General features: G+C 40.2%; 1 protein-coding gene across 1 annotated transcript in view; it reads right to left on the bottom strand.

The window, feature by feature from the left end:
- Nucleotides 1–12,965, bottom strand: part of APOLTP (apolipoprotein lipid transfer particle homolog) — a 108,101-nt gene that overhangs the window by 87,585 nt on the left and 7,551 nt on the right. The window contains exons 4-10 of the mRNA XM_086472831.1: nucleotides 10,318–10,368; nucleotides 8,139–8,269; nucleotides 6,525–6,595; nucleotides 4,359–4,524; nucleotides 3,302–3,439; nucleotides 2,293–2,482; nucleotides 1,139–1,266 (exon numbers count right to left, since the gene is read on the bottom strand). Coding sequence (XP_086328957.1) covers nucleotides 1,139–1,266; nucleotides 2,293–2,482; nucleotides 3,302–3,439; nucleotides 4,359–4,524; nucleotides 6,525–6,595; nucleotides 8,139–8,269; nucleotides 10,318–10,368 — 875 coding nt within the window. The remainder of the gene's footprint in view (nucleotides 1–1,138; nucleotides 1,267–2,292; nucleotides 2,483–3,301; nucleotides 3,440–4,358; nucleotides 4,525–6,524; nucleotides 6,596–8,138; nucleotides 8,270–10,317; nucleotides 10,369–12,965) is intronic.

Raw genomic sequence — 12,965 nt, 5'->3', positions numbered from 1 at the left:
TCAAGTAGAGGAAAGCTAAAGACAAAAAAGACAAATTCAAGCCATACCACCGACCTCCAATTTACAAGTAAATCTCTGAAGTCCAGATGAAATAGCAGGTGCTGTACTTTTAGCTCCTGGGGTGGGAGTATCTGTGAACTACCATACAATGAAACAAATTGCATGTGTGTTAGTGAAAAGCATAAATTATACCTCTCAGGCTTCAGCAGCCTTAATGAAGAGACAGCACAAGTTAGAGAAGCCACATTAGAAAACTGAGCTGCTACTGATTACTTGCTCCTAAAACATAATCATGGGTGTGAAGAACTTAAAGGAATGTGTGGTTTTAATCTTCCAGACAATTCTCAACTGATAGAGAAAAAGGTTCAGAACTGAAAGGATTTGGCTTCAAAATTTTATGAAAAGGAAGGAATAGACTTTTTCTTGGTTAACCTCTTCATTGCCTAATTTATACTGGTTGAAGCAACTCTTTGTGATTATCATTCTGGTGGTGGCAATTTTGATACCACGTTGCTGTATTACTCAATACTCACCTATCTGTACTGACTTACGCAAAGAAATAATATGAAATCGGAACCCTCAGCAAACAACAATGACCAGAGCAGAGGACAATCCCTTCCCCCAAAAAATTTCCAGGTTTCACAAACAGGTGAGCTTGTGTAGTTGATTGGAGGGGAGGGGCATCAGTCCTTGGTGGCACCAGACTAGTCTCAAATGAAGACCAGGTGTAGTATCCCACACCAAAGCTGTAGAAAAGCGTTTTTACAATTAAGCACCAAAACAGACAGTGATAGCCCAAACCAGACACTTTTTTTGGTTTGTTTTTCCACAGCAAAACAAAAATTCGGAACTTTTTCTTTCAGATTAATTCAGAATACAGTTCAAAATTGCTTTTGCCCAATATTCAGAGGCCATATGATGTTTTAAATCTTTTCAGTTTGACTTACTGTTTATATAGGAAAATGACACTTTAAAGCATTTTATCTTTCTATAATTCCACACTAAAAAATACCCGAAACAATGGAAGGCTTCAGTATTTCAAAACTGCTGCTCTCCTAGTCACCTCTCATCTGTGTAGCAGAACTCTCAGACCACAAAGGCCCTTACAAGGAAACAGAGGTTATGTGTAAAAGCTTACCTCAGAACTGGCACTATGTGGTAAGCAAAGCTTCCACACTAGTTCAGTCACTTTCCCTCCAGTGACTTCCCTCTCAGTTTCTTCCCTTTCATAGAGCATGCTGGTCACATACAGATCCTTGAAGTCCGCTGGGAAGACACAAGGAAAAATCAGATACCTGGTGATTGCTGGCCATTTGCTATGGTTAACCCTAACTGCTAGGGCAAAGTTTCTCTCCGAGCCTTTAATTCTACATGTAAGAATCTCGCCTCAGTAAAGCCAAGGGATGAATATGCACGCCTGCAGTCAGGTTGAATTTAAGAACACAACAGAATAAAGGCCTAAAGACAAGTGTGACCTCAAAGAAAGAGTCAGAGAAAAAAAGACAAAGAAGATACACATGAAAAAGTCCCACTTCCCATCAATATGCCTCTTACAATGGCCCTGCTAGTTTACATTCATCGCCCTTTCCAATTTCCTTTAATCACTTAGCTCCATTCCACACTTCAACCTCTGAAAAACTCAACAGGAGATCTAGATGCCAAGAAAAATAAATGGCTCTGCTCTTAACCTCTTCCTGAGGAAGAATCTTGTCATCTTATGTTGGCATTACTATAAACAAACACTGTTCTGGAAATCTGGAACTTCCTTTTTAAAAAAAATAAATATTTAGAAGCAGACAAAAAAAGAATACAAAATGTTTCCTCAGGCAAGCCTCCCATTGACTTCAGTAAAATCATTCTCCTAAGGAGAAGCACAGAGTGAAGAAGCAAAAATTAAAACAGTTCTCAGACATGACATGTCCTTAATTCTATTAATTCTATTAGTGCTTGCAATTATTTAGGCTCTATTTGTACACAAACTAGGAATTGCCCACAGACACAGGAAGGCTGATGTTCTGCGTACAAGGGGGCTAGACACATAAAGTAGGGAAAAAGGAGTTGATCATTGTGGAAACTATCGCTTTTGGAGACCCACCCAGCTCCGTTATAGCAGGCCCCAACAGCCAAAGAAGGGACGTCTCTCAGTAGCCCAGCCTGTAAAAACACCAACTTTCACACAGTTTAAGACGTTAAAGGAAGGATCAGGCGCAAAGAGATCTCGCAAGCAAGATGCAGCCCCAAGATTTTTCTAGGAAATAAATTTACTTTATTATAGCAGAAACATCATGTTACCTTTTTTGTACAGTGTCTCTGTTTCCACTTGAAAGAGTTTCAGTGAAGATTGTGTCTGTGTCTTTGCCCCGCTGCCCTTCTGAGAGAACAGCGTAACAAGGTTGGATTCAGTACATCTGGCCTCCGCCAGGACTCCATCCTTAATGCTCTGAACACACTCCAGTTTGGAGGACAGGATCTGCTGCTCAGACTGAAAAGAATAGATAGTTCAGGCAAAGTCTTGATGACCTATGTCAGCCTGCCCAATCCTCTCCCTCCCAGCTTCACACAGGATTTCAGTCCTGTGACACTGGGTGAAGATTCTTGTCTAGAGCTTTGACAGCATCCAGCTCGTGGAGGTTAATACGCTCTTTATTTTCAGTCTAATTTTTCCATCACTGGAACGCAAATGCTACTAACTTTCAGTGCCAAATGGTCTCAATTCATTTCAGTTCACAAAGCACCAGTGTTAAGCAGATCTTTTTGGTCAGCAGAGTTGAGGAAAGCAAAAGGCTGGTAAATTATGACTAGCTAGGACAATACAAGAAACAAGGAATAGTCACCTAATAAAAACAGTGACTGTATTTGTCATGAACAGTGGAAAGGTGTATGTCTGGCTTTTATAAAAGCCTCTATCTTTCCAAAGTTTTCTGCAAACAACCTTTTTTTGCATAATGCGTTTTTCTCACCCACATCTCTCTATTCCTCTCTCACGCTCTACTTTCAGTTTACTACTATAACATATTTTAATTACAGAGTTTAAGCCAGGCGCCTAACAATCTCTTGCATTTATACTATAATGTTCACCAACTACAATGTAAAGTTCCATTAAAAACAAATTCTGGGAATAACAGGCATTACAGGGACAATAATATTCATCATTTCTTTGCTAAGGATTCAAGTTTGGGCAGACACGCACAAATATAGTTGAGCATAAATGACTACTCAAAAATGTTTTCATTTACATTATGACTCTTCAAAGAAATTAAAAGGCCCTGTGGAAGAATCACTGTCATTCCCCCACACTTACTGACATATGAGGAAGAACAACAGACTGCACAGAAGTAAAACCAGAATACCGATGAGAGCAGAGGTTTAAGTCCCTTGTCTTCACAAGAACAGGACCTTTTTGCTGATACCTGGTTGGGCATATTCCCAGAACATCCACCTAGTAACAAATGTACAATTTTGAATAATACACACACAATACAAGCAGGTATTAAAATTAATTTTAATAATTGCTTTGCTGTAATAACAATGAAACAGAGATCTAAATTCTCCCTTGCAGGACACTGGCTTCACTAGAAAAAAAACATGGAAAGAAAAATAATTTTAAAGACCTCGGTCAAACTTTATAATAGCTAGCGTTTGTTGATTTGTTTAACTCCACTCATATGCTTTTTCATTTAATATTTTGTGGGTTTGCAGGGAAGCATTAATTGAGAAGAGCTTTTCTACTCAGAAGAAATATAATTACGTAGGGGTGTTCCAAGCTTTATTGCAGAACATCTGTTTAAGCATTGATACATACCAATAGCATGAGAATGAGGTAGTGCACATCATGACGAAGATCAATCTAGAGACTGCTCTTCACAACAGAAGTGCAGTCATTGAGGTATCTCAGCTGCACTCATGCAAACACAGGGGCGACAGTGGGGTACTCTGGACTATTATTTCAGTGTAACACAGCAGAACTTGAGCTTAAGTATTCAAAAAAAAATTGCAAAAAGCTCTGAAAAGCCTGATCTTAAAGCCTCCTGAAATTAATGAAAAAATTCATGATGAATGATAATGAATATTACATTCTCCCCAGAGAACAGGTAGAGCACAAGACCCAGTATTACAGCTCCTCAGAGAACTCTGCAACACACACTTTTTCGTCAGGTAAACAAGTAGTGGATTCCAACTCTCAACAAGAATGCAAATTATAGGTAATTTCATAACATTCACTACAAAAAACAATCAGATGACCACCACCAGCTGCTTACCAGTCACCAAGCGGCAAAAACCTGTAGTTATTTTCAAAGGGAATAGTCTTAACACGTACAAGGGCCAACCCTAGAACATGACTCTACCAATGGTCTCACCTCTTCAACAACTGCACTAGCCGTGGGTGTTTGTGACGTCTGCAGGAGACTGAGAATGCCTCGCTTTATGTTCAGTGCCCAGGTCTGTTCCCTCCTCACAGGACAGAGCTTCAGAACTTTCCCATCATGGAAAGAAAAATGAAGAGGATGCTGTTCTAGTATTGCCCTGCAATAAAGGGATAGTCTATAGTGTCTTGATTCAAACAGTCCCTGCAACTCAGTTTATGACACCAGACTCAGATTTTCTGAACAGAGCTGCTCCTTCACAATGGATCTGCTTATTCTGGATCTCCATTCTTTATAGCAAGCCTCTATTTTTCAGGAATTCACCCTGACCCTAAGAGCCCTTAAACAAACAAACATACAAAAACTATCACAATAATCACAGTATCTTCAACATAACCGTAACACTTAATAAAATGTTGCAATTATTCTTGGTAAATTCTTTACACGTAATTACACTTAATGGCAATGATTCTTGTTTAATGCAAGAGAGAAATCCCATTTTATGATTCAGGGCGCCTTTGGCATTGGTAAGCATGTCTCAATTGCACAGTAACTGCACGTACTCGTTATCATCCCTCTTCAGCTGTGATACATACAAGAACAACTGCTTTCTAATCAACCCGTAGCTTCCTGCTCTGCTAGGTGTACGTACATGGGCTCTGCCCCAAAGTTATCCCCCAGTCTCTGTTGTCAGTCCACTCCCTGATTGCTTTTGCTATCCCAGCTTGAAAGTACAGTGTTTTCTACTTTAGCAAGACATCACTTTTTGACATTGATTTTCACTGTATACAAACATATACTTTTCCGCTAAATAGGGAAAAATAAGCCATCCAAAGGAAGAATTCTACAGTAGCCCAGTGGTCAGCTCCCATACAGGGAGATATCCAGTTCATCTGCACATTAGCAGTGGAACTAACTGTTCATCTAATCGATCAGGTCACAAAGACAGCGTAACAGAAAAACATTAATGCACTAACACCTGGATAAAGTCTTTCCAGGAGAAGAGACTGTGCCCACGGGATAAGTGTTTCTGAACTTCTAGGCAACTGTGGTTGCTTTTGCTGCCATCTGTGGAAATTACATGCATGTTCAGAGGACAAGCTAGACCACTGTATATTCACAATAGGCTGAGGCAAATGCTAATAAGGTTCACTCATCTGAATAATTATTTTCAATAGAGAAGCTTCACTGAATGCTTTCTTTGCTACCTCTATTTTTTGGCTTCTCTGCAAAGATCAAGACACAATTGTCACCTCTACGAAAATCCTACAAATAACTTCACAGAAGATGTCTGCATTCTGATTTGAACTCGGATACCAATACCCGTACTGTGGAACACAATGCTCTTCCTGATGAATATAAAAAGCAATGCATTTACTCCAAACTTGCTCTTTTTGGCCCTTTGAATTGAGTCAATTACCTCAGTTCTCAGTGTTGTTTAAAGGCTGAGAATACAAGTGGCAGGACAAAAAGGAAGATTACAAGGCTGAGCTTAATCAGACAACAGAATGGCTTTTTTTTGATGACACAAGAAGTATCAGCTCTCTGGGAAAATACCAGACCTCCACAGTTTGAAGAGACCTTTTTGTACAGGCGTCTTCACTAGAATCTATACCTTTGCAAGTCAGAGGGAAACACACCGGTACACGTTATGCATGAGCTACTAAAAACAGAAACATAAAAGAATGAAAATTGCATTAGACAAATAAAGGCAGTTTAAACATCCTGGAAGGAAAAATCCAACATTTTGCATCGTAAGAATCCTCCAAACCAAGAACTTCTGAAAAGTACTTCAAAACTCGAGTCTCAACATGTAATAACTGCAACTCAAAGAACCAGTGAGCGATTCATACACACTGCTAGCCAGCTAGAGGCCTGGTAATTTGTACCCAGAATAATCTTAATTGTCTACTCTCCAAATGTTTTTAGATATAAAAGTGATGAAAATTAGGTCAAAAAAACCTTTTTGGATCAAATGCTTCTCATTTTGCTGATGGTGCTCCTATCTTGATCCTTGCTTTTTCAAGAAAAAAAAATCCAAACAAACCCAGCTAAAACTAAACAGAGTATGAAACAGAGTGAACAATGTCTAGTCAAGCTACTGCTAAGCCATATAGCTTCAAAAAACCAAGAACTAGACCAGATTAGAAGTTTTTCTACCTTAGACTGTTCATTTCCTTCAGAGGTTCCTCTCTGGATCCAAGACTTTTCTTAATCTGTACATCTTGCACCTAGAAGCAAAGATTATAGAACAACAAATAGCATCGTCAATAGGAACTTGTGGACTTTGTCACCTAAGCATACCTACATAGAATGTCACAGACCAGGAAAAAAGCCTCTGTTGCAAGCAACACAGTCGCAACAACCACAGCTTCAGGTTGCATATTTGAGGTGGTTTCCAGAAATTTCTTCCACAAAGAAGTTTCACTCACTATTAAATATATTTTATACAGCACTATCATAACCTCTCTTATTTTCAAGCCAGAAGTAATCACCTACGATGGTGATTACTGGATAAACGTTAAGTCCTTTCTACTCCAGTTGAGAAGCAAAATGACTACCCATCTCAGTTGACTCTTGAGACTATACCTGGTACAGTTCTCAGTATTCAGTAGCCATTTCATAGCTTGCTTTTACAGAATTCATCCTTAAGTTCATTACGGAGTTTACTCAAGTACTTGCAATTCAGCTGGTGGTAAGGAAGAACTGTTCTCAAATGGGGGATCAAAAATCACGGCACTCTGCCACATTTTAAGTACAGCATAGACTGCAACCATTAGTAATTTTTTTCTTAATATCTTCTACTTTTATTTTTAATAAAGACAAGCATTCAACTACATATTGTTTTCCATATCTTAGGAGGCCTCAAATTAAGATAAAGAGCTTGAAGTTGGGGAATCCAGCCACTGATATTGCAAGGCAGAAGACAGTGGTTTAACCTAAGACAGTACCCAAATTCTCATTTTTCATGTAAAATCATGGGGCCATTGACCAGTTAATTTTATCCACATGGCCATTTTAGGACAGGGATAACTGTCCTGTTCTTCATTGGCCTCATGTGTATGTGTATATAGTACACACATGTCAACTCTCAACAGAACCCATGAATTATCCACTCTGTTAACCTGGAGTAAAACCAAGGCAGATGAGAGAAGCTTATTTCCCATGCTCCCCCTGCTAAAGCACTGAAGTTCTCAAACTGGCCTACCGCAGGGCTCACCCCAGGAAAAGGTCTGCAATTTGAAACTGGTCTGTTGCTCTTGTCACCGAGATAGAGATCTCCTGTGGAGATCAATGGAGCGTTACAAGACTGAATTCTGCACTGGGCTAGGAATGGCACCAATCCAGCACATCATACAAGTTTCTCAAGTTCTCTTTAGCACACTTGCTATTTTTAAATCACTGCTACAGATATGAAAGTGCTTAAATATAAACCAAGTTCCTTTCAGAGGGACTAGCTTCCTTTTCAATTCTGTACTTTATACGACAAAAAGTGAAACTGTCATGCCGGTTAGGAAAGAAAACAATGACTTGTTTAATCTGTTTTTTAAAACTGGCAAATAGTTAATTTGAAGCCTTGTTGTATCAAAGCAGTTCTGCAACTCTAATTGTGACATTCAGAACTCAACTGGCTTTTTTTTTTTTTTTTAAACCAAATGTTTTAAATGTAGCAGTAATCCCAAAGAAAGATACAGTTCCACATCAGCTCATCCCAACCACTCAGACAATTATGAAAATACTTACTTTCAAAACCATCTGGCAATTCCCCTGTACCTCAATGATCACTGTGCTCTCCAGAGAGATGCCACTGCTTTTGTAAATACTTCCCTGCAGGAACGTGTTGGTGACTGCTGAATATCTGTAGCTGTACCTAGCTCTTTTGGGGAAGTACGATGCACTGTGTCCTAGGAAACAAACAAAAAAAAAGGGGTTTTCTAGTCTATTAGGCTTCTCCCTCCTATTTATTTTTCTACATTTTAATCTTTTGGCCATGAAATCAGCTAAACAAGGGGCTGTGTCTACATTTAGCCTGCACCCAGGGCTAAACTGTAGCAGCCGCTCTATCACCTGACGACCACTCACCAGTCAGGGAGGGGAACTGGGAAAAGGGAGAGCAGACCTGAGGGTAGAAGTGAAACGCATTTAATGAAAACACCACCAATACCAATAGATATACAGAGTTATACTTGGCCAAACGAACGTCCACTCGTCACAATTGACCAGAGAGCAGTCCTCGGGAAGCCAGAGGAGAAGAAGAAACACCTCAGCAGGAACCTCATAGGAGCTCTCTGTCCTCAGCAAACCTTCCTCCTTTATAATGAGCATGATATTATGGTATGGGCTACACCTATAGCTAACTCAGATCAGCTGCCCTGGCTGACTTGAGCCTGCCTAGTATGGCTGGCCTATGATTCTATCCCAGCCAAACCAGGACAGGCTGGATACTCAGAAAGTTCCTTTCCCACTTGGGCTTACAATTGAAAGAACTGGGTTTCTGGAAGCGCCCTGCATGCTAGTGATAGGTCCCGTATGGAAGGCGAAAAGAATTCCCCTCTCTCCCATGCACAGAACCTCACAATTTCCATCAAGGCAGGAAACCAATTTCTAAAAGCAGAAAAGGAATGCACGGCATTTATGGCATGATGCTCTTTCGACACCTTTCAGAGAGCAGCAAACCAGGACCTTTGCAATGACAAGATGAAAAAGATCTGCTGATGCATTCTGCACTTTTCATGCCCACGCTGTGAGCTACACCCATGCAGACAAACTAAATGATGTGGGGTTTATGTAAAGAACTTTGGTTCTGAAAGCCTGTCCAAAGAGATCCAGGCTGAGGAAAAGAAAGCATGGGAAGACAAGCATTATTTGTATTTGTATGAAGATACAAGGACCTGGCAAGTGTCCATGGCTAGCACTGTCTTCTACTGAATATAATGTCAGACATCTTCATGTGTGCTACATGGTCTCTGTATTCCTCCAATCAAAGGACATTCTTCTAGACCAGATGATAAGAATTAACCCTGAAATTATGAGAAGATCAGAGTCATAACACTTTCAGTGCCATATGTTTTGGTGGCTGTGGTGTGTGAGACTGTAGCAAACACTATCTAAACACTAGCTAAAAAATAAGGCATCATGGTATGACCTTAACTGGGATCACTGAAGTGCAGAAGAGGAAAAATACTTCCCTTCCCTCACATGAAGAAGCCAACAACTAGGAAAAATGACCAGCATGGCTCCCACAATACAGTTTCTTTTGCTGGGCCCCACAGTGGCACTATAACACTCAAGAACTTTCAATGACAAAGCCACCCAGAGATGAAGTAATGCTGAACAAATGAAGGGTCTCCAAGCCACGCTGTCTGAGTAGGTAGCTGAGGCCAGGGCAAGATCTCCTTGGGAGCAGAACATCCACATGCTCCCCTTGCTGTTAACACTGAAAAGCACTTTTGCACGTTCAAGAACCTGCTGGCAATGTAAATGAGAAGAGTAAGTTACAAACTACACCTCAAGCTATTCAACCAAACCTTTCCAGGTCAGTTCAATATCCTCTCTTCCCATCCATTCCTCCTTTACAGAATACAAGTTTTGTGCCTGCTTACTGAAGGAGAAGTCTTTCTTCACGCCTGTTTCAGTATGAAAGGAGTTAACATTGGGTACTGGAAAAAAAGAGACACTCGTACATGGCTAGGGTTTGTCCTGCACTGGTTTAATAGTTTGCTTAGCTCTAACATCTGTGAGTTTTCTGAGTTTACAGAATTACTGCAAAGTTTAGGTAGGTGTGGGCCTGGTAAAGCTTAGTGGAACTTCTCTTCTACTTCCATGAACACAAATCACACAGGCATAAGTGTCATTCTCCTAAGAACACAACATCCCTGCTGAAAAGAAGGGAGTTTCAAATCCCTCCTTCCTTATCACATACAAGCCCTGAATACAGTCTTGTTTTACTTACCTAGACACTCCACAAAACAGGATGCTCCATAACTTAAACTCTCCGACGATCCTGCAATGACAGGTAAGATAACAGAAAAGCACTGAAAATTTGTGTGCAGCTCTGGACAGACCCGCTGCCTTTCAATTACAATGAAATAACTGAAACCAAAGCATGGCCTCAAAACAAAACAAAACAAAATCCAGGAGAGTTTTGCTACCAAGTATATGAGGACAAGACTTTACTCTTGCCCCTTTCCACACATCTGTACCACACAAGCACATACATAAAGGAACGACATGCCTTAGTGTATCTATTGAGGTAAGTATGGAAACACAACAATACCATGGACTGACAAGCAAATTTAAAAAAGGGGTTCTTAATCCAAGAAAGAAATACATGTTTTATACACCACACTTCTTCACATCCATAGGCTTTCAACTTCATTGCAGCTATGGAAAACTTCAGCTTAGTTAAGATTTTTATTGCACATGGTCATTCAAGAAATTGTACCATTCAAAGCAGAACAAGAGCAAGCTTTATTGCCCAAGAAAAACTTTTCCAGCACCAGCACATGAAGGAACACTTAAATATCACAACTCATGGGTGGCAGTCGGTTAAGACATCCTTTAACAATGGAGAGCCAGTTCTCCAACATTCAGAGGAGATTCATTCAGACTTTGACTGGGAGGACAGTGAATTCAAGGGAATGCAGAACACGCTTACACCACACAGACGGAATTGCTTCAGATTCGCATGGGCATGAACAGGGGAAACAGTTGGGGCTGCTACATACAGAGCCCCCATTCCTTCTCTTCCCTCTGTGCACACACATCTGCACAGTAAACTAGTAAGACTCATTCTAACGCTCTGACACTGAATGCCCTTAAATAAGCCAGGCAGCACTACATTCGTCAGCTCTGCAAGCACTGCTAGACAACGTAAAAGTCCATGAGGAACTGGACGAAAAATTCTGGTTTCGCAGAGAAGTTAAGCCACAGTGAAATTTCTAGGGTATCTATTTCCTCTGCATCACTGTGATAGCCTTGACAAGCATGATGAGTGGGCACTCAAAGGGCTAGACTGATACAAATCATGCTTCAACACATGAACAAAAATCATGGCAGATTGCTTTTACCCCTGGCAAACACACAGGTACAATGTTGAAGACTGGCCTACTGGTCCTGATCTCTTGAGAACTGTGATAAACTTGAGCTGAATTACAGGAATTTTGAGAGAGGAGCCCCATGTCAGACATGCGAGATGCACGCTCCAGGACCTGCTCCTGCACTGCTGACGCTCCCTGGCACCCTGGCAAGTTCCCCCAAGTCCTAGACAGTGACAGGAACGTGCACATGGCAAAACCAGTCCAAGCCCAGCTGCGCATACGCACTGCAGCGACATGGGAGGAACAGCCAAAATCAAACGTGTAATCCTGCTGCACCTCAACACACGGCACTTGTACATACCATAGGGAAAGAAAATGTGACTTTATTAATAAATCATGTGTTACATGTTTTAATTAGTATTAAAAGCATTCAGCGCTAACTTGCCGTTATTGATAAATCTTTCTTAAAAACAACTCCCACAAGAAGTTCAATAGTAAGTGTAATCGCCCCCAACCTCTATGCTACACTATATGCTAATGAACTAACTCCCTGCATAGCAGTAACGAACATCCCTGGGTGGCTCAGCTTTGTCTCCCACTGAAGACAGAAGTTAAAAGAGCCTCTTTATTCTGGTTCTGTGCTTTTGGATATTTAGATATGTGACATGCCTGAAGGAAATGCTTTTATCAAACTACGAGATTTTAAAATCCACATTTACGGAACCGTATTTTCCCTTCTCTTAATCCCTTATTTTTGAAATGTCAAAATTATTGGCAGGAGGAAAGAAGGGAATTCACTGGTTTTGGAAGAAAAATAAGAAAGTGTTTGTTTCTTCAGCACCCACTTAAGCTTACATACATCTGTATTCCTAAGTTAAAATTTAAGTTTCTGGAGAGCAGAATTACAATTTTCTTGAAAAGGTCTTATCCCCACATTTATATTTGCCTCCCAAAAAATGCTCCTTTTTATTTTGCAGAATTAATTCTCTGTATGGAACTCAGATTTTGCCTTTAAAAAGCGTATTATGTTATTTTCAAGCAAACTTGTCTACTTCTACAGACATCTGCAAAACTAGAAAACTTTCTAGTATAGAGAGACCAGGTCATGCAACACCTGTGAATTATCACTCAACTATTAATTTTTATAAATATACCTATCTATACATAAAACATATGCATTAACTTTAACATTCCAAACACACTGCACTTCGAAAGAAAGAAATACACTTCGCAGTTTCCTTGGGGGGAAAAAAATCATCCCAGGTATCTAGTGGATTGCATGAGAAAAGGGCTCTCTAGCTCACCCTTTTCTTTTAAGCAGTGGAAAAAGGTAGCGTTAACTGCTTTTAACAAAGAAATCAGTACAACTTATTTAAGAACCGTAAAACAAATATGGTAAGACAAACTTGGAAAATTCATCTCTTATGCAGCACCAGATTTTTTAGTATGTTAAGCACGCCCCTCCAGGACCAGATTTAAGAGCTCTCTCCGTTCCCACGTGGATACCTGAATGCTGTGTACAGAATTTTTAAGCATGCTTACCACAGCCAGATGGAATGGT

The sequence above is a fragment of the Leptosomus discolor genome, chromosome 14, assembly GCF_034619465.1.
Source record: "Leptosomus discolor isolate bLepDis1 chromosome 14, bLepDis1.hap2, whole genome shotgun sequence".
Taxonomy (NCBI): domain Eukaryota; kingdom Metazoa; phylum Chordata; class Aves; order Leptosomiformes; family Leptosomidae; genus Leptosomus; species Leptosomus discolor.
This window is presented reverse-complemented; position numbering and strand designations above follow the sequence as displayed.